Raw genomic sequence first — 25592 nt, 5'->3', positions numbered from 1 at the left:
CAGAAATAAGAAATTTTAGAGTAGCTGTAACTGTTGCATGAGCTGAGGGTGTCTGTGGAGCAACCTGGAGACTCAGATCAGGGTCGTGTGTTGAATGTAGGCTGTTGTGTTGGAAAACATCATTAAGATGTAGAATATCCACTCCTCCATGAGCCCTTTTAAGATGTTTAATAATGTCTCTGAGGTTATGACTGTAGCCTGTAGCACTTCATGTAAGGACCATAGACTGTATATATAGAGATGGATGGAGCCTCTGTGACATCACCCATAGATTTCTGAAGAGCTGAATTGAAGCTCAGTGGGCAGTTCCTACCATCGCCATCTTGGCAGCGTCATGCGCATCGTCTCGTCCGGAAAATACAAATATGGGCAAAGAGGTGGAGCTGAGAGGGGAGCCATGAGCGTCATGCCGGATGATTGACATCGGGCGAACTCCGAGCTTTCTGTAGCTAAGAGCTAACCGAGCTAACCCCGAGATAACGGGAACTAACCAGCTAACGGAGGTAAGCGGGCTAAAACTAAGTCACGTTGTTAACCAGCTAAAAACCGCGGTTGTTATACATTCTTTTTACTTGAAGCCGGAGATTGGTACCTGTCAATCAAAAGGACATGCCCCTAAATATGCTGAACTTCGAGATTAAATTACTTTTAAACTTTTTTAGAAAAAAATTCACTCCCCCCACAGTTGTCAGTTGTAAACCTGACCTATTAAACCAAAAATGGATTTTTGAACCAGGCTGTAAAGATGTTTATTTCTGCCGTGAAGTTGGGCTTTTTAACATGGGAGTCTATGGGGATTTGCTCTGTTTTGCAGCCCCTAGTGGATGAAGGGGGAACTGCAGTTTTATGCACTTCCGCATAGACTTCACTTTTAACCACCGGAGGTTGCTCCTTGGTAAGGACACGCGTCCATCTGGAGAGTCCATGAGCACCTTCCTATGATGTCGTCTACTGTTGGATTTCATGTTTGTGGTGTTCTCAGTCATATGTAAATCACTTTGGATAAAGGCATCTGCTAAATGACTATACAATAGAATAGAATAGAATAGAATAGTGGTCGGGATGTTTTCAGTGGTAGAAGTCAACCATGTGTTGCCAAATAAGTTGCGATGAGACTGACCAATGGATTGTGACTGTAGAATGTGCAGTCATACTTTCAGTCTAAATGTGTTTCACCTCTCTCCGTTGCCGATTCATATAGATAACATGGGATTAATGTGTCTGCATTTTTATGACAGGAAGTGGGACCTAAGTGTTGAACCTGACCTGATGCTGGACTGTCACATTATAAACTCAACATGTGAGCTCAAGATGTTGGTTATCTGGACACATATATGGGTTTCTCATCTATTTTAAATTCCTATAATTCTGCAACTGGAATGACAAGAATGTAAGACTGAAACAGGCCGTCTCCTCCTTTAGTTCCCTGCCTGACCTTGTGTGATCCTCTGTTCCTCACAGGATGTTGATCTGAGGTTTATTGGCAAAGCTCTATCTTGTATTTAATCCAACTTCCAGATAAAGACCAGTATATTCTGTGTGTGTATGAATGTGTGGCTTGTTTGTCAGCTGGTGAAACTCCCATTTCATTGGGAGTTTGGTAAATGATTCATGGCAGCATTTTCCACTTTTGGGAGGTAGGAAATGCCATCATCCATTGCTTCAGCACTCAGTTGAATCTTGCTGCCCGAGTGTTTGACTCCAGATAGTGTTTTTATCCACAATGCCTGTGTTAATCAGCTCACCTGACTCCTGTCAACTAACTAACTAACTAACTATCAACCTTCATCACTGTCTCATCTGCGGTACAACATATATGTAGACCAGAGTGGACACGTAAGATACAGACACATTGAAACAGTTTCATGTCTTGTGGGTTTTTGTTTATTGAGCTGTATCCCTGTGATTGTGTGTGTGTATTTGTGTGGCCAGATGGCACCAGCTGGATTAACAGTGTGTGAGTTATGTCCAGATGGGAGTGCTTGTTCGGAAAATAGGAAGCTGATTTGTCACCTGAACTAAATACCTGCTGCTGATGTCAGCTTCAATAAGTTATGTCAGTCGACTACATCCAGTCATCACTGATAAGCATCAAACCTGCTGAGCACAGATGAACTGCAGAGAGATTCATATTTGCTTAGAAATAAAAAGATGTGTTTCAATCAAAAGCATGTGTTCTTATGCTTTGCTTCACTATCAATGTAAATGATCTTTTTCTGAAAATCAAAGTGCTTAAATTTTACCCTTAGCATGTTAATGCCAAAGTTGTTTAGTCTGTAGACAAGAAGTCTCTGTGGTTTAAAATAGGTCATTGATGGCCCCTCAGTCTTTTCTGGACGATCAGTCAATGGAGCCATTATGTGGTCCTTTATGTGCATTCATGAGTAAGCTCAGACACAACACACTCACAAACCTTACTGATGGCATCTGTTTGTCTACGTGTGTTCTAGTAAAAAAATTTAGTCAGGTGTGGATTTGTCATTTTAGAGAGATTTTGTGTGAATATTGTGTCAGATTTTTGGTTGCTGTGTAAAACTACCACTAGGTTTTTTGTTTTCAGTTTTCATCATTTATGCGCCTTTCCCCTTTCAACCCCCTCCTTTTTTTCCTCCTGGGTCTGGGTGGGATCCCCCTGCAGCAGATGGATTCACTGTAAGACAGAGGGAGCCAGACACAAGTGGTGAAGGCAAAAACAGCCAGTGGTAAACAAAGAGGAACTCAGTTTATAGCCACAAAGTCTGTTGTTTTGTCTCTTACCATGTGTATCTTTTAAGGCCTGAATAGATCTGACAGTGAAAACTGTGTGGCAGAGCCTAACTGCATCTACAGTTGATGTGAATATTCACTAGAGCTGGTTGAACAAAGCGCAGCAGTAGGGTGTGGTTTCATTGAGGAGAGAACAAAAGGAAAGAGCGTCTCAGCCACAAAAAAGTTTCTGCTTCAATTGCTTGCTGTAGCTTCATTATTAGGAAGAGCCCTTTCTATCATTTAACCTGGATCATTTTGTTGAGACTTAATTATTTTGCTCAGTTGGAATTAATTTGGTTTATCTTGAGAATTAAAAATGGAATAAAAATATCTTTCAGAAAATTGTTCAATAGTAGTACAGCACCGAAATGTTTTTCATTCATTACTAAAGCAAAAAAGTTTGATCTAAAGTGTATTTACTATCGAAATATTTAGTCATTTGACTTTGTCCCATTCACCGTCATGGCCAGCAGAATGTGCAGAACAAATCAGAAACACCATACAGCCTTTGTAAGAAAACAAAGCAGAGAATTGTTGTGTATGTATGTCTGTATGTCTGTATGTCTGTCTGTCTGTCTGTCTGTCTGAATAGTGAAAATAAATGAGTGTAGAACAGTTAATTTCGTACTTATTTTTATTAGACAATACATTAACACTTTCAGCTTAAACCTTAAGCATTTTCATTTTTTAATTGCAAAATCATAAAAACTTTTCCCTGAATCTTTTCGTTTGTTTTATAGTAGTGCCACATGTCCAGACACATGTCCAGACATGTGTCCAGTGGCGTAGTTTTCCAGGGTTAGCACAGGGCTTCATTTGTAGGGGATTGATTAGTATAGCAAACAACTTCGCTAATCAATCATAAATCACATGTTGTAAGTGGTGTGAGACAGTCCCAGTGTCATTACGCCACTCCAATCATTAACATTGATGAAGCTGTGCTACCCCCTGTGGAATAAAGTATTACAGTAATCATCCAAGGCCTGTTGAATTTTTAAAAGTTATGAATTATATTTACTTTTAGTTTAAAATGTCACAAATATATGTGATTTCTGAAGTTATAGACAGTTAGGTTGACTCCTAACCTAACTGATCGTTTGTCATATGTATGTTTTAAGCATGTAGGACAAGATGGTTCTAGCATGTATTACTGATAGCAATAATGACTGAAAGACATTACTGCTCCTCATGTGTATTCATAAGTATTACTTGCAGAAGATATGTCTGTATCTGCTTTATGCAACGTTCTGTTTAGTTTCATCAACAGGATGCTGTTGAGTCAATAAATTATTTACAAACAACTTTATAGTGCTATGAAGAAATGATTAGGAGGAATGCTGGGGCTACAAGCATGGAGTTCAGTGACCCATCTCAGAGGAATGTCACTCGCAGTGAAAATAAGATCACAGTGGGGTAAAACAAGAATATGAAACCTTTTCAGGTGCTGAAAACGGCTAATTTTCCCATGAGCGTCTCTGATGTTTCATGCATGAAAAAGTCCCTGAGGGTTCCCCCTGTGAAATCTGAACAGTGACTCATTTTAAAGACAATCAAAAACAAGGGTTTTACAAGATGATATAGATGCTGGCAGATGCATAGAATATGTACACACACACACACACACACACACAGACACACAAACACACATTTACAGCTGCAAACATAAAGGTATAAATAGGTTATCCATCTCCATTATGTCATGTTTTCATGTCTTCAAACTAAAGGTGTTTTCCAAGCATGAGGTTCATTGTGTATTTGGCTATGGCCATATTTGTTTTCCTCTTCAAATCTGAAATGAAATAGTGTAATCTTGTCCTGTTCCTACTTGTAGTTGTTGTTTTTTTTTTAACCTGGATTAATTTAGCTTTCAAATACCTTTGTGCCACTTTGAATTAGTACTTCTGGAATTTAAAGAATGCTTAACAGACAGTGAATGTACAATGGGTGTGTAGTTTGCTTGAGCTGGCGCTCCACACAAAACCTACTCAGTAAAAATGAACTTGGATCAGGGAGAAACTGATATATCTTTTCATTTTATCATTCAAAATCTTGCAGGTTTTGATCACATTTTTTTAAGAACTGCTCCTGATGCTTTTTGTCAAATCTTGGAAAATATCACACAAAAAAGGTTTTTGTATAACAATGATTTCACTGCGTAGAGTTGAATCAGGTACATCAAATGCATGGGTGAAATACTTGTTCAGTTTATTCATCACTCAGAACTTCAATGAATTTGGACCAATTTGCTGCAAGAGGGGGTGGAGTTAAACCAAATGTTGAGACATCTGGCTGCAAATCTCTAAGCTTCTGCTGGAAGAATGACATCACATGCAGCACATGCTGCTTTCCCCCCAGGTCTTTTGCCTTTTACAAACCTTATTACCACAACAATATTGAGAACCCAATGATGACTGCATTGTTATTGTGCTATTCTTTCAGCTTACGCCCATGATGGATAAGAGAAAAAGCATTTGAATTTTTTTTCATTTTCTCTTAGAGGTATTTTTTATGCAGACATGTTTAAATGAATGACCTAAAAATGCCAAAGATGAAAAAATCATGCATGAGTGTTCAGTTGACATGGTCAAAATTTATGATAAAATATGCTCCACAGTTAAATTTTTTTTGTTATGCAGCTTTTCAACAAATACTGTATTATGTGAGGAACACAACATAAGAAAAGTAGATATCACTCAGAGTACAGTTATTATAGTACAGCAGAAATTTAATGAGAGCTTTGAAGGTTTTATATAATCAGAGTATTGTTTTAGCATGTTTAACTTATTGTTTTGCTTTTCCTGTAAATGTTCTCAGACAAAGAAATAATACTCAACAAAACATTGTGTGTTTTGGCAGCACACACCATAATGACAGCTAGTTACTTACTAACCTGTGCAAGCTAATGAATAACAATAGAGCACATAGAGCATGTATTGGCCATTTATTGGGTGTTGAGACACAGCATGTTGCTCTAAGTCTGCTGAACCATATTGTTTTTGCTCCTTTTTTTTCTTCTTCTTTTGTGAAAAAAAACTAAAAACAAAGAATAATTAAATAAATTTTATTTGAAAACCTTGTTATGCTGCCACCATGTGGCATAATCTTTTTTACTAATCATTTGATTTTGGGTAAAGCTTTAAAAGTGGCACTTTAAAAAAATCAGTTTCTAACATTTGCTTATTACAGACAGGATTTTATGGCACAGTCTTGTTGACTGGGTCTGTGAAGGTACAACTTAGTCCTTTAGATTTGTCCCTCGTGGTCTCCCTCATCCATCCCCACTCTACCCTCGGTAGCCTGTGCTGACTCAGCAGTTCCCTGAAATCTTTGTGTCTACCCACAACTGGGACGTATTTGTATCTGCCTGTAGAACCAGTAGTAATGCACTGGGAGGCCACAATTCCCATCCTCCATTTGTATTGATCTGCAATCCAAGAGACCAACACAACAGTAGCCTGTCTGTTTTCTTATCTCATCTCTGGTGCATTAAGGCCATAAGGCTCTGATAGCCACAAAAAGTCTGAATGTCTTTAGTCTAATGCAAATGTTTCTTTGCTCTATGCTTGTTATCCTGTAACAATGCTGTTAGATATGATCCTTTCCTTCGCTTGTCACATCTTACTATCAGCTTTCACTGACAAGACCAAAGGAAATTGCTCTTCTGTCTGATTTGCAATGCTGCATCAATGTTGCACGGTGAAAGGTTAAGCAAGGCAAGTTTCTTTGTGTAGCACATTTCTTGTAAAAGACAATTCAAAGTGCTTTACATAAAGACATTAAAGCGGGGTGCAGAGAGCATTTTCAAAGACTTTTTAAATAGAAAGGAAAATAAATAAAACTGAAGGGAAAAAACATCAAATAAAAGTTACAGTTTGAAGAATTAACTGTTATTTTGATAAAAGGTGGCCATTAAAGTTTTATTTACTTGAACTGAGACAAAAAAAAAATTAATATATGAGAAAGAAGCAGTTATTGAGAGATGACTTAAACAGACTTATTACTGCCAGGAAGAAAGGCAGCAGGCACAGACATGCATCATAAGTATAATTTTTTACTTCAGTTAATCCCGTATGATTTTGTGGATCTGCCTGCCATCAGTGCATGAAACAAACTCCTGAAGCTGTGCCAGGGATTCAGATCTAACTTTGTAAAGTGCCCTGAGATGACATTGTTGTGAAATTGTGCTATACAAATAAAGCTGAATTGAATTGAAGGAACTTATCTGCTCATTGATCCTTGCATTAAAGACTGGAGATACCGAAAGGCGGTTGTTAGTATGTGTGTTTACTGTGTTTCAGCATTTAAATAGATCATAAATGTCCCAAAGCAATTCGCCAACGTAGAAAATCTAACATTTGGAAGGGTTGGCCCGGTGGAGGTCGAGCAACCTGTCTAGGGTCTACCCTGCCTCTCACATGATAATATCTGGGATAGGATACGGGATAGGTTTTAACCTTCCTGGAATCCTGGAATAGAAGAAGTGAAATGATGAATGAACTTTGAAGCACCATTGTAGAAGAAACTGTGCTTGTTAATCAAAACTCAAGGCATAATGTGAGACAATGAAGACTTCACATATCAAACGACAATTTTTTCTTTGCTTGAACCTTGTTGTCATTACAATACGTTGATTATCAGGAATACAAGTGCTCATAATAGGATCCCAATCTAAACACCATACCACTTAGTTTCAATCCTGTTCATGTCATGTGTGTTCTGGAAAGACAGTACAACCTCTTGGTTTCTTTTTGTATTTAAAGTTTTTTCTTTTGTGTTTCACTTGGCCAAACATGATAACTTGAGTGAAAATCCAAACAATGCATGGTGCATTTGACAACAAATCTGTATCTATGTATGTATTAGTGTTTTATCTATTTTTTTTTTTTTTTAATTTAGTTATTTTTGTTCTGTGAGTTCAAATAGATGACAGTAAACGTAAAACTTCAGATGTTGCAGTAGGAGTGTACATTCAACAATAAACATACAAATCTACTTGAATGGAATGGCATGGAGTATTTTCACATAAGATTCTGCAGAGTTGTGATATGCAGCAGTTTTGTGTTCCTATGTTGTTCAAACAAGCCAAGATCAGCACAGTATATGGGCTATTTCTTGATAAGAATGTAGATTTGTGATTGTTGAAATTAACCTTCACTGCTTTTGAACGTGTGCGTAGGTGATCTGTCTACAGAGGGAGGAACTAAACAGAGAGACAGTGAACCTAATGCACCCCAGCAGCATCCATGGAGTAGAAGACATGTCTACACTGGCAGAACTCCATGAAGCTGCCATCATGCACAACCTCTTTCAGCGCTACCAGAAAGACAACATCTATGTGAGTCTTTTTATCACCCCCTTTTCATGGGATAGTACACACTGTGGGACAAAAGTGACAAGTTTGACAGCAAAGTGGGGTAAATCTCCAACATCAGCAATGCAGAAATATAAAGCAAATACAAAACGAGAGGCAATTTGCTAGAAAACTATCTAAAACTTGAACAGAAACAATGTACATTGCAAAATGTTGTGCTGTGCTCGTGCAAAATAACACTTTTATATACAGCTAAAACCTTGAACAAAGCAAATATCTGAGTGTATTAAGAAGTGGACTCCTTTGATATTTGTTTTGTCCACTCTGCCTCTCAGGATTAGAGACCTAGAGTTCTTCTGTAAATCTATCCAGGCTTTAATAAAATAATCATGTGGTAACAATGTTTTTAGAAATCCTATCTTCTAATCTCATCTCAGAGGGTTTGTCTGGTATATTTGCACAGCGCGCAGAATGGTTTCATTGTGGCATGATGACCCACAAACACACTTTTGAGATTTACTTTTCCCTAAAGCGCATTACCCTAGGAGAACCAGTGGTCCTAAAATATTAGCAGCCTTATTGCAAACTAGGCCACCTTGCAGTAGTGCAAGTTTTACTGGCTTCAGGTGTAAAAGAAGGGAGAATCTACAGAACTGATAGTGCTAATTAGCTGCACTTGAGTGCTCTGCTTGGCCAACTGTTATGAGCTATAAATTAAAATTAATGAATATATTGAAATTGCAATTGTAAAATCTAAATATTGAAATTTTTTTAATTGAATTTTTTTTTTTTTTTTTGTCAAACCACGAGTGTTACGTTGTTTTATGAATAATACTCTTCAAATTCCTTTTGTGCTTTCTTATCTATTTGTTCCTTTTTACTAAATCATTTTCATGTGTCTCAGACCAACATAGGCTCGATTCTGGCAGCCGTAAATCCCTATAAGCAGATAGTGGGCCTGTATGACGGCGCTGCAGTCGGGCTGTACAGCAAGCACCAGATGGGGGAGCTGCCTCCTCATATCTTCGCTGTGGCCAACGAGTGCTACCGCTGCCTGTGGAAGAGACATGACAGTCAGTGTGTTCTCATCAGGTCTGTGAAGTCTTCACTATTAAATGCAGGATTAATTTTTAACGAGCCTCACAGCACATACAGCCATTGGAAACGGCATTAATTCACATCAGAATCCAGTTGTTTAATTTATTAGCATCATTTAAGCCTGAGGCGGAATATCTACACATGGTTTAAGCATTCACTTCTCTCTTTTGTCTTTGCATCTTCAGTGGTGAGAGTGGTGCTGGCAAGACTGAGAGCACCAAGCTGCTCCTGAAGTTTCTCTCAGTGATGAGTCAAAACTCAGCTGGTACTCCTCTATCAGAAAGGACCACCAGGGTGGAGCAGGCCCTCATTCAGAGCAGGTAATGAATGATACCCAAACTCCCTCCAGTCCTCTGAAGTATGTGTTCACACCTACAGGATTTAGTATGCTTGAATGAAATTTCAGTCTTGTGTGAACAAAATCAACCGCATAAAAATCCTTAAGCACTGTGTCTTCTTTCCAAGATATGCAGTGTTGTAGTAGTTTCAAAGTGTGTCTTTAGTTGCAAGCCACATTATGGCAATATCATTGCAGTGAGCTACATTTCATTGGTTTTCCACTCACACATGCATGCATCAGTCTCCAACACGTTCTTGCTCTAAACCCAAACACATCAAAGTTGGACATTTTTAACATTCTGGTGGTGTGGCTTGTTGTGATGCACTTAGTGTGTCTTGGAATTTTCCATGTGTGATCAGTAACTTAACCATGAGGAAAACAGATGGCCAAAGCAAATGATGGGAAGGTTGTAAAAATATTTGACACCCACCAACTTTTTTTTTATATTAAATTTGATTCTTTTGTGGTATTTTGTTCTTAACTTTTTGTATTTATATTGAGTTCTCAATATTTTGTGTTCATCATTACAATGTAAAGGCATCATCCAGATCTTATTTTGATTTTTGAATCTCTCTTACACTGTTTATCAAATCATGATCTCAATTCAGCATCTTATGTCATATATTGATATTGAAATAGATTTCTTTGCAATTATTAACTGTCTTCGGTGAAATTGGATTTGTTGGTGAGGAATAAAATTTTCTAAATAACCCTTTAAACCACATAATCCTTCTTTCAAGACCACTGAATTTAAGGAATGAATGATGTGATTTAAATTGGATCTTTATGGTATCCCACAGTACTTTTCAGTGGTATGAAAGCACTGATTGAATGAATTTTTTATTAATGTCAAAACTATCTAGATCACTAACTAAGTTAGCATTATGCAAAGTGTATTATGGCATCAAGGCTGAAGAAGACATTTATATATGTTAAATCTGAGTGTTTTTCTTTTGTTTGCAGTCCCATCATGGAAGCTTTTGGGAATGCAAAGACTGTATACAACAATAACTCCAGTCGTTTTGGGAAGTTCATACAACTCCATTTTTCGCAGAATGGAAACATTCAAGGAGGCTGCATCATTGACTGTATCCTTTATAAATCTACTCAATACTCATAGTGTGAAGAAATGATGGAAGTGTTTAGTGAAAATGATTCATTCCATTATATTTTCCAATATTTTCCTTGACTTTGAATTAACAGATTTGCTGGAAAAGGTGATTTTAAAACATTCATTGTTGACCAAGTTTGTTATTTTTAAGGATCAACACAACCCATTCAGATATGAATCCGCTTTCTAACCATGTTCTCTTTCAAAGAACCGCGTGGTTCGTCAGAACCCTGGTGAGAGAAACTACCACATCTTCTATGCACTGCTAGCAGGAGCAGATAAAGACCACAGAGGTTTGTTCTGCTGGAGTTTAGCTTATGACCAAATAGCTAGCTGGGGTTTTTTGTTTTTTTTTTTATCTTGGCTCTTTAAGCAACTCATAACATTTTTCAGTTGTTGTTCTTCATTTAGTCACCAATTAATTAATTTTTCAAAGGATACAGTGTAATTATTGGCCATTCTGAGCTATAAACCAGTAACTTCCCACAGGCCACTGTTGCAAAATTAAACAGTAAAACACTCACACAAAGAAAAGGCTGCCCCAAAAACATTACAATAAAGTATTGTTTTGAGTATCAAATGAAACAGTCATTTTAATACAATTCATGTCAATATATTATGAAAACGTCAGCATTAGGCCTTAGCTTTTGGGACATTACAGAAGTAATGCTTCCTGTTGAACAGGGCATAAAAACTGTAAGACTAAACTAGGCCAGTTGATAATCAGTCTCTTACTTCTTTGATATTTACATTAATTACAGGAAATTTATTTATGGCAGGTAAACCAGCCCATCTTGTGCAAAATGTTTAGGGAGTCACCTTAGCTTGGTCTTTAGCTGATTAGCTTCAACAAGCTGCATTTAGTATACTAAACTGCAAAACAAAGACACAGATGATTTATACTAAAGCTTGCATCTCATCAGGCACCATCTGACATTGTTTTGAATAAACACTGGCTAAAAGATGTGGAAAAGGACATCACATTTTGGTACTTTTGTACAACAGGCAAAGAGCTAATTTACCTTTGCCAAAGTCAACTTGTTGCTTTCTTCTGGAGTGATCCCCTTTCTCTTCCTGGCTTTTTTCTGACACCGTTTTCACCTTTTGACTTTGTTCAGCCATGACAAACTTTCATTAGTAAGTAGCACAAAACAGAACCCTCTGTGTTTAAAGGGGGGAGCCATAAAGCAAAGCCCTCCACGTTACATGAGAGATGGATCCACTCCTGCAAAGTTACAATATCTGGTTTCTGAAGAGGACAGCCCCCCTTGGAGCGCCAACACTAGTGAAGCTCTGTATATTCACCCCAGAAAGCATCCATTATTACTTGCATTAGGCTAATGTTTGGGTCAAAAGTTATACAGTATCTCTTTAATAAAAAAAAAAAATCTTAGTAGTTTATTGCTTTAACTGAGTTTTGTTTGGTCTGAGTGGTAGAAAAAATGAATGAGTGACCAAACTAATTGTTGCAATTACTTATACTTACATTTTATTTCCTTCCTTCTCTGTGTTACAGACATGTACCTCTTGTCTGATGGTCCTGAGTCATATCACTACCTAAGTCAGTCAGGTTGTGTGCAGGACAGTAGTCTTGATGATAAGCAGCTCTTTGACAGTGTGATGGTAAGTAGACTGGATTTTATTTTACTGTACTTTATTGTTTCACCCCCAGAGGGCATCATAACCTTTGAAGACAACTTGATTAATTAAAAGCCTACCAGACCCAGACTTCATTTCTAGAGAACACAGACTTTATAAAAAGCAGGTTATCTGAATATGTTTTGTTGGTTTTTCAGAAATATTTAGAAATACGATCAAGATTAAGTATGTTAAAGCTGTGAATAAAAATAATATCATGTTCTATTAATTTCATGACTTGAACAAATGAAATGTCTCAAAATTACTAACAGTGGCATTTTGTGTAACTTTGTTTTTTTTTCACAGGAAGCACTAAAAGTGATGGAATTTAGTGAGGAAGAGATCAGGGACGTGTTCAAGTTGCTGTCTGCCGTCCTCCAGATGGGCAACATCGAATTCATGACAGCTGGCGGAGCTCAGATCACTTCAAAAGGAGGTAAAGGAAACAACTGAGTCAGGAATACACGACAGATCGACATTCAGACTGACATTACATGCATTTCATTCAGACTGACATTACATGCATTTTATGATTTACCATGAATGTTTCCTGAATGGAGATTAATGAATGCATTACCCATAAATGGTAAATGGTAAATGGACTTTTACTTCTATAGCGCTTTTCTAGTCATACAGACCACTCAAAGCGCTTTACACTACTTGTCACATTCACCCATTCACACACTCACTCACTCAACACACTCATACCCCGATAGGCACATCGGGGCAGTGTCTTGCCCTAGGACACTTCGGCATTTCAGGGGAAGCCTGGAATCGATCCCCCAACTTACCAGTTGAAGGACAACTGCTCTTCCTCCTGAGCTACAGAAACAACAATAATTTAATTCAAATGTTTTTTCTTCAACTTGTTCTTCAAAAAACAAGTTTAAAAAGAAAACTAAAACTAAAAAAAACTCCCAAAAAGCTGTTCTTGGAGGAAAATTCCAGTTTACTGTATACCAAGTACTAATTTATTCCAAAATCAGGAAATATAAGTAAGCAACTTCTATTTATATAGCACTTCTCTCTGATAAACCACAGTGCTTTACCATAAAAAAGACCAAAAATATTTAAAAAAAACACAGGCAATAGTGATAAAAGACAATACAATATTATTATTATTATTATTATTATTATTATAATAACAACTTGGCAACTTTGAACATGGCAAATTGCCAACCTTTTGGATCAAATTGTCACAAAAATGCTTTTTTTCTCTTGGAAAACTATGTTAATTTACAATAGCATAGTCAATTAAGTCCAAATAATTAGATAAATGTTCAAGAAAGCTTATAAAACACCAGGAGAAGTTGTGAGTGAGAACATGTTGCTCAGAACAACTGGGCTGTATTTATGTGAAAAAGTATTTTATGAAAGAGGAAAAAATTTGAGATAAAATCTTTCAGCGGTTAAGTTCCTACATTCAGAGATGTTGAACTACTCTGTGGTATTTCTTCCAGTATTCCCGTGAGCTTGATTGACATTGCACATGCAGACGGAGACCTGAACAGGCTGTAACATGAGCTCAAGGCTCTTTTGTTCACTGTGTCTGACCTCTTTTCCTAAGAACCTGTAAACTGCAGCGGCTGCAGAGCTCTGCAGCTCAGACAAAAGTAAAGTTGCCTATGGACTGTAAAGGATCACTGTCTGTGCATTGAATGTGTTGTTTGACATCAGTAAAAGTCACCCAAACTGTGTACATTCTTGACTACTTATACATCCAGTCCAATGCAATATGTCTGTGTATGTGTTTCAGTGGTCAATAATGTCAGCGAGCTGCTTGGTTTGGACTCCTTCCAGTTGTCAGAGGTGTTGACCCAGCGCTCTATGATCCTCAGAGGAGAAGAGATCTGCTCCCCGCTCACAGTGGAGCAGGTAATAACACATCCAACCCAACTTCCTCACCCGCAGCTATCACAAGAACCGTCCTTTAACATTTGTCTTCCCATAACAGCCGGATTTCAGCATGCAGTTGATAGGGATTTTGCATATTTGCTATTCCCACTCCTCTCCCTCCTTGCCTGTCCTTGGTGACACACACTCACACACAGCCTTTCCTCGCTGCCCTGCTCCACATGCCTCTCCAGATCCCTTGCGTGACTCCCAGCCATTTCCTGCTTTTTGTCTGCCAGATTCCAGGCACAATAAAGCCATCATGATAGTGATCTGAGTCAAAAGCACAATAGAACCAATGACTGGGGGGGTGAAGTGAGTCTTCTCTCTTCTGGAGGCAGTCCAGCCAGGCACCAAGACACTGGCGTAACAATTCATTTCTGCTTGAAAAGTCCACTCTGTTGTCTGTAATGAATGTAAATATTTCAGAAGCATTCATCTGCAAGTGATATCCTTTTCGCCATATGCCACAAGAACATTCTGACTCATGACACTCTTTCTTGGCTGAGTTCAGCCTCTTTAGCCTACTCATATTCACAAATGTCAGCAAATATGCAGCATGGACCTTTACTATTATCACAGGGACACAAAATTCACAAGAAAGCTTTTCACCATCAGACAAAGAACTTGTACTGTCACGCTGCTGCTGCTTGTTGTGCCTGGCCTTTGAAGCAGCTTGTCTCTTAAAAGAGTTCATTATTCCAGTCCTGGAGTCTACAAGAATGCCTTCTTCTCACAACGAGCAGGGGTCACTCCCCCTCGCCATCGCCTGCAGCAGTCCCCCCCCCCCCCCCCCCCTTCCCCATCCCGGACAAACAGCCATTCTTCTCAACCCTGTGACGAAGATCCTGGAGCCACCAGCCCTTCGTTCACACCCGCTAGCTGCAAGAGGCATGATGGATTACTCAAAAGTCAAGGGGGCATTGTTGCTCAAAGTACAGTACAAACTGTCACACGTTTGTTATGATTTCAGTTCAAGCACAATACCTGAGGAGGATGTGAAGCTGGCAGGTTCAAGCGTTTTATATTTCTGCATGGAGGATGTCTGGCTGTGAAAGCGTGATTTTAAGTCTACTGAAAAGTCAAATTTGATTTAAATTGGGGGCAAATTTGCAGGAAAAACTTTTCATTGAGTTTTTACCCTGTGTTTATCTTTCTCCCTCTGGCTCCATAATGTCTTGAATTCTATTTATTTTCTTTTACTAACATCAGCCCTAACATGCTGTTGTAACCTTGCTTTTGAACTTTTGTTTTACTTTGTTTTCCTCAGCCAACTGGTTTCGCTCAGTTCCCCTGGGGCTGTTGCTGAAAAGACCTTCAATACTTATCTTCAGTGTGTTACTCTGTCTTACATTTTTGACTTATTATCATCAGATCTAAATTTTTTTTGCTTTACTGTTAAACATGTGTATTTTGTATGATAAAGTCCTAAATATTTGGCTTTCTAATGTGTATGATATTAGCTAATTCTTTAACTGTATTGTGAATGTAGTTTTGTGGAAAGTTCAGCAGATCTCTGTGAGGTACAGTAGAGCACTCAGATAACTGTAAAGGTTGGGATTTTCTGGTGATTTTTATAAAGATCTAAGACCATAATATTATTCAGTATTAGGGCTTGTTCACTCTCAATCTTAGTAAGAGTAAAGTGATCCAGATTTTAAAGCTTTGTGCATACTCTGACTCATCATATCATGTCAGCAATCAGCAGCTATAAGCTCATCTAACCAGCTGCTCATCACTGAGAACTAAAGTAACAGATATCCTCATAGCAGGAGAAATTTAATTTAATAATATAATGGAAAAAAATAGCACAAAACAGTTTTAGGCAAGTTCAGGGAGAAAAAAAGGAAAAGATCTGCTACAGTGATAAAAACAAAGACAGGTCTCTGTAACAGTTCTTAAGATTTATCAGACTCTGGAGCTGCTGTGCTAAAAATATTCAGGTGAATGTTTCTCTACTTTTATGCTATTTGGAGATTAGCTGATCAAGTTTATCTGTAGAGCAGATCAGTAGAAAACATAGTTAACCAAAGGGGTTCACACAACATTAACATGCGATAACAATAACAAAGCTAAACAAAAAAAAATCAGGGTGAGATTAAAAAGTACTTGTAAAAAGAGAGAAGTTTATCAAATCAAAGCTCGTCATTTAATCGATTAATCAACAAGTGAATGGTGTTTTTGGGTTTTTTTTTAAAATAAACATTCATGCGAGAAGAATTAAATGCAGATAAAAGACAAGCTGAATAAATTTGGTTTCAGCCATGTTTTAAAGGCTATACAGATGTTCACAGGGTTTGGACCTCAGTTTCCCTTCCCAACTTATCTCAATAATAGGAAAGGCAGGAGTAGCAGTTAGAGGATCTGAATGCTCTGAAGTTATAGTTGCAGTCACAGAAGTTCAGAAATGTTCTGTGTAATTTTTTTAATCAGTTCTGCAACATCAGAAGTTGTGTTGTCTTTTCTATCACCCATAACAAGTTTTACTGCAAAATTCTGTGCCAGATGTGGATGGAACAAAAGAATTAGCTGATATCCAGCTGCAGACAGTCAGGAGTAAGTCTACAAGATTTTTTAAAGCAATGGCTAGGTTGTTTCACAGACTAGATGACACAGGTCAAAAGGGACATTAAAAAAATTAAAAAGTAAAAAAAGAGGATTAGGATTTTTTCTAACAAAAAAAAAGAATTAGTTATTACAACTAAAGTGGTCATTTAATTAAAGAAAATGCAAAAGCAACAATCGATGATCCAACATTGTAGCTTTTAGTCATTGTTGCACAAACACTTATACTTTACCGATAACAAGAAAAAAAATTGAGCCAAATAAGTTTAGTCATTGTTTTTCAGCATTTTTTGCCATCTAACTCTGTTCAGTCATTATATCTGGTGGTTTTATGACCTTACGTCCTCAAATACATGGTGAAGTGGTGCTGTTTGAATCATGCACTGTGTTCAAGAATATAGCCGTTTTTACATGGATAGGCATGTAGAACTACTTTTGAAGTTGTCTGTGCTAGGTGTCAAAAAAACTGTAGGCTATAAAACAAGATACAACCATGAAAGCATTATGTACATTGCTATGTTATGACTTTGTTTTCTCTAGATTTTCTTTCTATTTAAATAACAAATGGAGTCTTCAGTATATCACCCTTCAGAAATGTAGGTGATGCAAAACGTTGTCTGTTATGACAACAGCCAGCAGACAGACGCTGACACAACACTCCTCTGTCTACTAACCACTTTTTGCTTTATGGACGCACCGCTGAGCCCTCACACACACAGAAAATCAGTCTAAGCACTCAGGCTCATATATGTTGTTTTGGATACATTTTTCAGCATATCCTCTCTCCCTGTAATTGTGAATCACTACGTATCCATGGTGACCTGGATCTCTGTGTCATCTGCAGGCAGTTGACTCGCGGGACTCTGTTGCAATGGCGTTATATTCACAGTGTTTTTCCTGGATTATAATGAGGATCAACCAGAAGATCAAAGGAAAGGATAACTTCAAGTCCATCGGCATTCTGGACATCTTTGGCTTTGAGAACTTTAAGGTGAAAGAAGTCTCATGACACTTCTTTCTTTTTTCTTTGTTCCAAAAGCATCTTACTAAGAATTAAAAGGCCCTACATCAATGCAAAGATTTCCTTCCAAATAGCTTTGATTGATTTAAAAAATTCTTCTCTTGATCTGTGCTTATGATATACTATGATCCTGTGTGCCAATTGGGATCTGATCAGTGGAATATTTCATCATCATGTTCTTAACTAAAATATGAGATGGATTTGGTTGGCAAGTGTTTTTAATGGATGATTAAAAATTGGATTACAATTTTACTTGATTTTGACACTTTTTTTTTTCACTTTAACATTATACTTTTAATGTGTGAAATACAAATGCACAATGAAACTAAACATGATTAAACCAATTAGCATCAGCTAAATCTTTGTGTTTATATATTTTAAAGTGTATCACAATTTAAAAATCTGTGTTATCTGTGGTGATATTCCCACATAAACAAGCTGTATCATCCAGCACTGATTGGTTTGCCAAAGCTATAGACAGAAACTGTTATGGAGATTGATGAGACTACATTGCCCAGTGTCCAACATTGTCTTAAATACTACAAATGGAGAGAAATATTTTGTTTAGTGAAAAGATCATATACAGCAACTGTGTTTATGGTATTACTGTGTGCCAAGTGGAAAGGAAATCATTTTTTTTAAAGCATCACATATATAAAAAAACAGTTCAGCTTTACATTATATTTTCTGTCTCTGGGAGATTTCTTTAAGTTGCTGAACTTATGCCTTTGGCACATTTTTTCCGTTCTGTAGGTGAACCGATTTGAGCAGTTTAATATAAACTATGCCAACGAGAAACTCCAGGAATATTTCAACAAGCACATCTTCTCACTGGAGCAGTTGGAGTACAACAGGTAAACGCATAGATGCATCCCATTTAAAGTAGACTATGCTGTCCCGCTGTCACATATGGATGTCAGTGGAGGGAGCTCCTCGTGACAACACAGGCAAACTTCCAGGCATTTAATACTGGTTCAGTTTTTCCCACAGCCAGTTGTTTTCTAGTATAATAGACCAGCAGCCTGCACATGGTTCATCTCATCATATGTCAGTCTGAATAATACAACCATTATGTCTTACTGGTTGCTTATGTTTGTACATGGCATGCCTGTCTTTGTGTGTCCTCATAGGGAGGGGATCCAGTGGGAAGCCATAGACTGGATGGATAATGCAGAGTGTTTGGATCTTATAGAGAAGGTAACAGACAGTCAGACCTTGAAAGAGTGAAGTCATCACTATGATCGGCCGCTAACCACCAGTCAGAGCAGTCTGACCCAGATGCCATACTGTGCCTGACTCCCATCTCTGGGTCTATCATTATATAGTCTCAGTTCATGTTGTTTTCATAGAAATGTACACCAGTCAGTGTTAGAGGTATGGTTGAGATAAAGTATGATGACATTTTGTTATTTTACCACCAGAGTTATAAATAACTTTGAGTTGTCACAAAGGTGGGATTGTGTCAGAAAGATTTTTGGTGGAAGTGAGTTATTCCTGGACATCGACCGTCTTTTAGCCTCATCGTTATATCATCCCTCTTATTACTGGTATTATGGTAGTGTATTACTGTAGGAATGTGAATCAAACCATCTGCAAACCACGTGCCTCTCCCTGAACTCTCTTTTTAAATACAGAAGAAAGTGAATGAATAACTTTGCAGTTTCCTGGATGTATTTTTATAATACAAGCTGCTAGTTGTATCCATGTGGGATTATAACTAGTTCCATCATGATTGTGGTGTGTTTCACTCTCTATGGTCCTCTGTATCCCGTTTAGAAGCTGGGCATGTTGGCTCTTATCAACGAGGAGAGTCGCTTCCCCAAAGGCACCGACTACACCCTTTTGGAGAAACTGCACAGCCGACATGCTGTGAGTCCAAACATGAAAACCTCAGTAACTCACACATGCATCAGCACATAACCCTCCCAGACAGAAAGGCACTTGCAAAGTAAAAACAAAACGAAAAAAAGACCTGTGTCTATCTACCAAAGCTCCTTCAACCCAGCTGAGGATATACTTTCATCCCTCAGCAGCTCAGACTGCCTCAAAAAGTTAAACCGCCAGCTGAATCGCCTGCTGCAGTGTATGTATTTGCAGCACCTTGTACGCACCCTCCAAGCACAAACAATGCTGAAATGTGATCAGCTATTCTTCTGGTCTGATAGGCTTTGTGTGGAGCAAAAAAGAAGGTTCTAAGAAGGTTTTCTGTGGCTGACTGAAAAAAAAAAAAAAAAGGAGTGATATCGACTGTACAGTAAGAACTGTGACCTCCCCCTGAGCTGTTTGCCTTCGCTGCTGATCTGTGTTTTATGTAAAGGGTGTTCTGAAGGGATTAGAGAATATTTGTCTCACATCATGCAAGATTGCTGAAACAGTATGATGATTGATGTAAAAAAAAAAAGAAAGATGATTTGATATAGGATGGGTCTTTTAAAGGACCCATCTAAATTGTTCTCACAATTTGAGGATCTGATGATTTTAACTGTATTTCACTGCTGTGGAAAAGTCTGATGGCACTCCTCTTATTCGGTTCGGTAGATTATTTTTGGATTAATTGTTCTGATTTTAAGAAAAAGTGCTACAAATGTAAAAAGAAAAACTTTTATACTAAGTTTAAGCTTTTTTTAACAGAAAATTACAAACAAGGAAATAAAAAAAAAAGAAAAGGATTTGTTTATTAAGGGTACAAAAAATGCATTACACAAACCAGTTTCTGTCATCAACCTTAGGCTCTTTAGCACTGCTGCTGTTATAAATGTTGATTCATTTTTCAGTCTGCTTGCTTTATTAACATTGGTTTGATTTTGGATCAGTTTGTAGGAGGAAAAACTGATTAAGTTATTGTAAGTAATTATTTGCTGGGGCACTAAATGTCATTAATGTGTCTGCTGAACTCTTGGAGAACTCAGAGCACTGTCTGCGTTAATCAGATAATTAGGTGGACGTGGACATCTGATTTAAAAATTAAAAAAAAAAAAATTTGATGGTCTCCTTGTCTTTTCCCTGCAGAATAACCCATATTATGTGAAGCCAAGAGTGACGGACCACCAGTTTGGCATCAAGCACTATGCAGGAGAGGTGATTAACAACACTTTTACTCACACATAGACACAAATCCTTTTGCTTCTTGAATTTGTAGCTTGAGGGAAGTGAGGTAGTTGCTGGTTAAGCCGAGGAGTCTTCTTTGCCAGAATCTTCTGCAGGATGTTGATGTCTCACCCCTCCTCCTCCTCTACCTTTTTCCTTGAGTCAGAAAAAACATTCACCGTCATCTCCTTCTTCCTTTGCTTATGAGTTGACAGGGATCACTCCTGGTGGAGGTTAAGGAAAGGTCAAAAAGACTCTTAGAGCAGGAGGTGGGGGACTGTTTAGAGACAAGGGGGAGGGGGGGGGGGGGGGGGGGGGGCAAGTCTAGCAGGATTTGACTTGATAAAGAATGGTTTCACGATTCCTCTCTGACAAGGTCTCCTTAGTGTGAATGCAGCAGCTTTGTCACAAGCCTGGCATGGACAGCTCTGGTAATGACCTAGTTCAGAGAGGACAGGCAGACTAGACAGTTGTTCCCTTTTTCTAGCATGCCTCTGTGTTGTAAGTAGTTTTCTATGAAAGCTTCTCTTTTACTTGAAATTGTCCTTTAATTAGGGAAAATCGTAGAGCCTCTTCCACATATTTGATTAACAGTGTGATGTCAGACAAGCACAGTTAGCTCAAGATAAGCACGTCGTTTGTCAGACATGAACGGAAATCAAAATCCGTTTAGCTTAATAACTCATGTGTGACATATACGTCTCAGAGCAATAACAGTGACTTATTTGCTTCATAGGATTTATCAGCTGCTGCATGTATCGAAACCGCATTAGACTGTCTAATTAATCTTCAAACCTACTTAGAGACAGATCCCAGCCATTTATTAGCATATTCCATTGAAAGTGCAATAGAGCAAAAGTACTATTCTGTGATTCATAGAGACACGTGCTGTCAAGTTTAGATCTGATGGAGCCTGAGGCGAGGAAGGGTGATGAGCACACAAATGTGCTTGTGTTTGCACACAACCAGGTTGTAGTAAAATTTTTCTTAAAGGGAAAATTAAGTATTCTAAGCCAACCTATATTTTCAGCACAGATGCACACTTTAGCGAACACACATTAAACATGCGTAACCATGGATCAGGGTTCCTTAAACGAAGGCCTAACATAAATCAATACTTGACTATGTTAAAGCAGTCACGTGTTAAATTAGGTTTGCTCGACAAGGCCCTCAAAAGTCAATCAAAGCGTCAGCCAAGCACTCACACTTCTGTAAGTTACACATCACAATCTGAGCAGATATGTGTAAGATTAGAGTGTGTGAGCATACTCTCAATCTTCCGTCATTCATCTTCTGGATGAGTTGCATGACTGGATCTGTGTAACCTGTCCTTTGTGTCCTTTGTGTTTTGGCCTGCTTAGGTGCTTTATGACGTCCGTGGAATCCTGGAGAAGAACAGAGATACCTTCAGAGATGACATACTGTTTATTCTGAAAGACAGCAGGTGTGTTGTGTACTCGTACACCAGTATGGCAAATCTTTTAGGTAAAATGTCTTTAATCATCGGCCCTCCTCTACACTGGTTGTCTATAGGCTTGACTTCATCTACGACCTCTTTGAGCGTGTTGGCAGCAGAAATGGAGATGAGACTCTAAAGATGGGCACAGCACGGCGCAAGCCCACTGTCAGCTCTCAGTTCAGGGTAAAACTGAAGCATCATGCGAAACATCATTTTCAGCTCATGACTGTGTGATTGTGTGTCTGCACTGACAAGCTAATTGTTCCCATGTGTTCTTGTGTATGGTGATCACTTAGTTTAAAATCTTGTTATTAGAATTGATGAGTGTGAGAGCCAGAGACACCAATAGGAGCTATTAGATATAAATCATGGTGACACAGAAGGAAAGGAGAGGGCTTTCTGTGTTTTAGATCTGTAGAGGATGATGGGCTATGCATTATGATATGTGGTTTAAGCTCAGCTGTGGGTGGAGGTGGGGGTGCAGTGGAGGAACTTAGCATGTCCTAACTGTAGTGTGGAAAGAAGGAGCAGGAGAGGATTTGGCAGGCTGCCCTGGCCTACAGTTCCAAAAAGCCAGGGGATTAGGGTTGATTCCTGGGCAGAGAGGGGCCAACCAGGGGCCAATCACGCTTAGCTCTGCCAGGCCGGGTCTTGCTGGAGACAGACTGTCTGAAACAGGAAAGAAAGAAAGGCTGAAAATGTCTGGGAAGTTCAAGGGTCCTCTGGTGCGTGCTTTGGTTCACATGTATCACATATGGTAAATATGGAATGAGTAATTCTGTAAAAGTTAGAAAAGCTACATGGACATTGTGCTGGAAATAATAAAGGTTGGGATCATTTCTTGTTAAAAATATGAGAGTACACACTGTGCAGATGCAGGGTTTTAACTTGCATGTGTTTCAAACTCCTTGTGATTGTTTTCATTAATCTGCAAACAATAATGGCAACAAAACAGTGACAGATTTGTGGTGCATCCTACTTCTTTTGGTGGTCTTTGTGATGCATCTGTTACTTCACTGCAGTCCATCTTATTATGCTCAGAATCATATAATTCTTTCAATTCAATGAACATAATTAAGAGGGGACAAACATGCCTCTACAAGGACTCGTAGCTGAAAGCTGAAGGTGTTTGCCGGGAAAAACCATCCATGGGGTTTTTCACAGTTGTACAAATCTCATGCAAGAAAGTTTCTTTTGCAATTATGGGGCCCAAAAGCACGGCAACCATCAACACTCTTAATTAAAATAAGATTTGGAACCACCGACAGACTTGTTAGAGCTGGCTGTTCAGGAAAACTAATTAATTAGGGACTAAGGGCCACGGGCAAACTGATAACCATGGACATACATAAGAGATAGAGAGTTTCTTTGGAGAGAGTGCAGAAGCGTACAGAGGACAACTATCAGTACAACCAACTGGGTCTTCATGGTAGAGTCTCCAAACATAAGTTATTCCTCAGCAAAAGGCACATGATCGCCTCATTTGAGCTTTTCAAAAGGACCCTGAAACAATAGCTGAACTACTTTACAAATTCAGCACTGACAATCCCCATTTTACCATCTCTGCAGTCCAAAATGGCAACATCATCATTAGGAGCTAGGAAGCTAGTCAGTATAGTGTGATAGATGGATGCAGAGCAATATCCTCCTGAGACCCAGAAGGAAAAGGGTATTTTGATTTGGAATTTTTTCACATAAATCAAGCATTGAGATTTGAAAAAAACATTCTAAAAAGTATTTTGTTTTTACATTTTATTTAAATTTTAGAACATGTGTACTGTAGTGCACAGTGGGACTTCATTTAATGTAGACAAGAAACATTAACAAAGTTTAAGAGCTGATTTAGAATATTTACCAGTAAAAGTTCCACAAAAATGACTGTTAACAGGATATCAATTCATATTGAACACATTCACACAAAAAGATTAACATAATAAAGGGGGATCCCTGAACTTAGAACTCACTGAGGGCACATTCACATCATCCTGGTCCGTTTGCTTGGAAAGTCCGCTTCATGTGTGAAAATGTGAATATGCCAAACAAATTCTGATTTGGATCAAAGAAGCTGACTGTCCGCCTACAAACGCATGTCTTGGTCTGTTTCAAGGGGACCAAATACAGGATGCAGACTAGAGAAAAGTCACTTCCTGCATTTGGCGTAGCATTGCATTGTGGGTAAATACATAGTGATGGCGTTACGGGTCCTCTGCCTCATTTGTTGTTCATACTGCGTCCATTGTTGCCATGTATTTCTGCAGCATACTTGTATAAGAAAAAATAGGAAGAGTTTTCTTCTTCACGCAGGTCTTGTCCTCTCTTTTTGCTAAGTACTAGTACGGCGCCCCCTTTGGTGGTCAATCCACTTGGTTAGTGCTATTTCATCAGGTCTCAATACAATAATTTCTGAAGACCCGTTTTTTGTTTCTTTTGTTTTTGTTTGTTGTTCAAAATAAAAGATTCCAAATCCCTGCAAGTCTGTTTTGGCCCAGATTGGACGACAGCACTTCTGCTTGCCAAGTGTCTTTGTCCACTACATCTGGCTCAGCACCTTAGTCCTCCTCATCTGGTTCCTCATCAGTTCTCACCCGCTCCTGTCAGTGGACTTTAATCTTCTGACAGATCTAAATCTGAATCTCCCTCAATAATTCTGTTAAGACTTCTTTTTGCCTTTGTTAGCGAGCTTTCCTTTAGAATAAAGTGTAATAAACACAAGAACAAAGTCCTGATGTGTACTACAGTATACGTTGATAACTAAGCAATTTTCATTGTTGAACTAAAAAAGTTTGGCACTGAAAACTTACTTACATTACCTATTGATTGTTAATTTAAAAAAAAAATCAGAATAACAAACTGAAAAAACATTTTAACTATAAATTTCATGCTTTCTTTATGCCATAAAATGGGCTTGTTGAGATGCTAGCCAATCATGAAACAGAAAGGTGGCATGGCCATAACCTCATACGTGTGATGTCATTTTAAAGCTATGGTTCCCCTCTCTAAGACGCACTAGGACTTGGCACAGTGACATGTGTAGAATGAAACATATGAGCAAGAAGTAAATATGTACTACAGTGCACAAAAATGCATTGCTGTGTCTCAGGATGAGATAGAGGAATTCTGGTTGAACACTTAAAGGGTTAAATTTCAACCCCATCTGAAACACACCACCCTGAAAACATTTGAAGTAGCTTTGTTTAAAAAGAGACTAAACCCAAACTCATGCAGAACCCAAAACATCATTCAAAAGATGGCTGTATACAGATAATCCTCATCAACCTGGTTGAGCTTTGCTCTTTCTGCCAAGAAGAATGAGAGACTGTT

General features: G+C 38.4%; 1 protein-coding gene across 1 annotated transcript in view; it reads left to right on the top strand.

Moving 5' to 3' along the window:
* myo10l3 (myosin X, like 3) overlaps window positions 1–25592 on the top strand; it is a 56630-nt gene that overhangs the window by 14122 nt on the left and 16916 nt on the right. The window contains exons 3-18 of the mRNA XM_079254558.1: window positions 7925–8083; window positions 8964–9151; window positions 9343–9477; window positions 10461–10585; window positions 10701–10714; window positions 10817–10901; window positions 12125–12231; window positions 12553–12682; window positions 14003–14121; window positions 17549–17695; window positions 18479–18579; window positions 18856–18922; window positions 19502–19594; window positions 20735–20803; window positions 22174–22256; window positions 22346–22454. Coding sequence (XP_079110684.1) covers window positions 7925–8083; window positions 8964–9151; window positions 9343–9477; window positions 10461–10585; window positions 10701–10714; window positions 10817–10901; window positions 12125–12231; window positions 12553–12682; window positions 14003–14121; window positions 17549–17695; window positions 18479–18579; window positions 18856–18922; window positions 19502–19594; window positions 20735–20803; window positions 22174–22256; window positions 22346–22454 — 1731 coding nt within the window. The remainder of the gene's footprint in view (window positions 1–7924; window positions 8084–8963; window positions 9152–9342; window positions 9478–10460; window positions 10586–10700; window positions 10715–10816; window positions 10902–12124; window positions 12232–12552; window positions 12683–14002; window positions 14122–17548; window positions 17696–18478; window positions 18580–18855; window positions 18923–19501; window positions 19595–20734; window positions 20804–22173; window positions 22257–22345; window positions 22455–25592) is intronic.

This window comes from Telmatherina bonti, assembly GCF_933228915.1.
Source record: "Telmatherina bonti genome assembly, chromosome: 15".
In the NCBI taxonomy this organism is placed as follows: domain Eukaryota; kingdom Metazoa; phylum Chordata; class Actinopteri; order Atheriniformes; family Telmatherinidae; genus Telmatherina; species Telmatherina bonti.
Note: the sequence above shows the minus strand (reverse complement) of the source record. Positions and strands in the feature narration are given on the sequence as shown.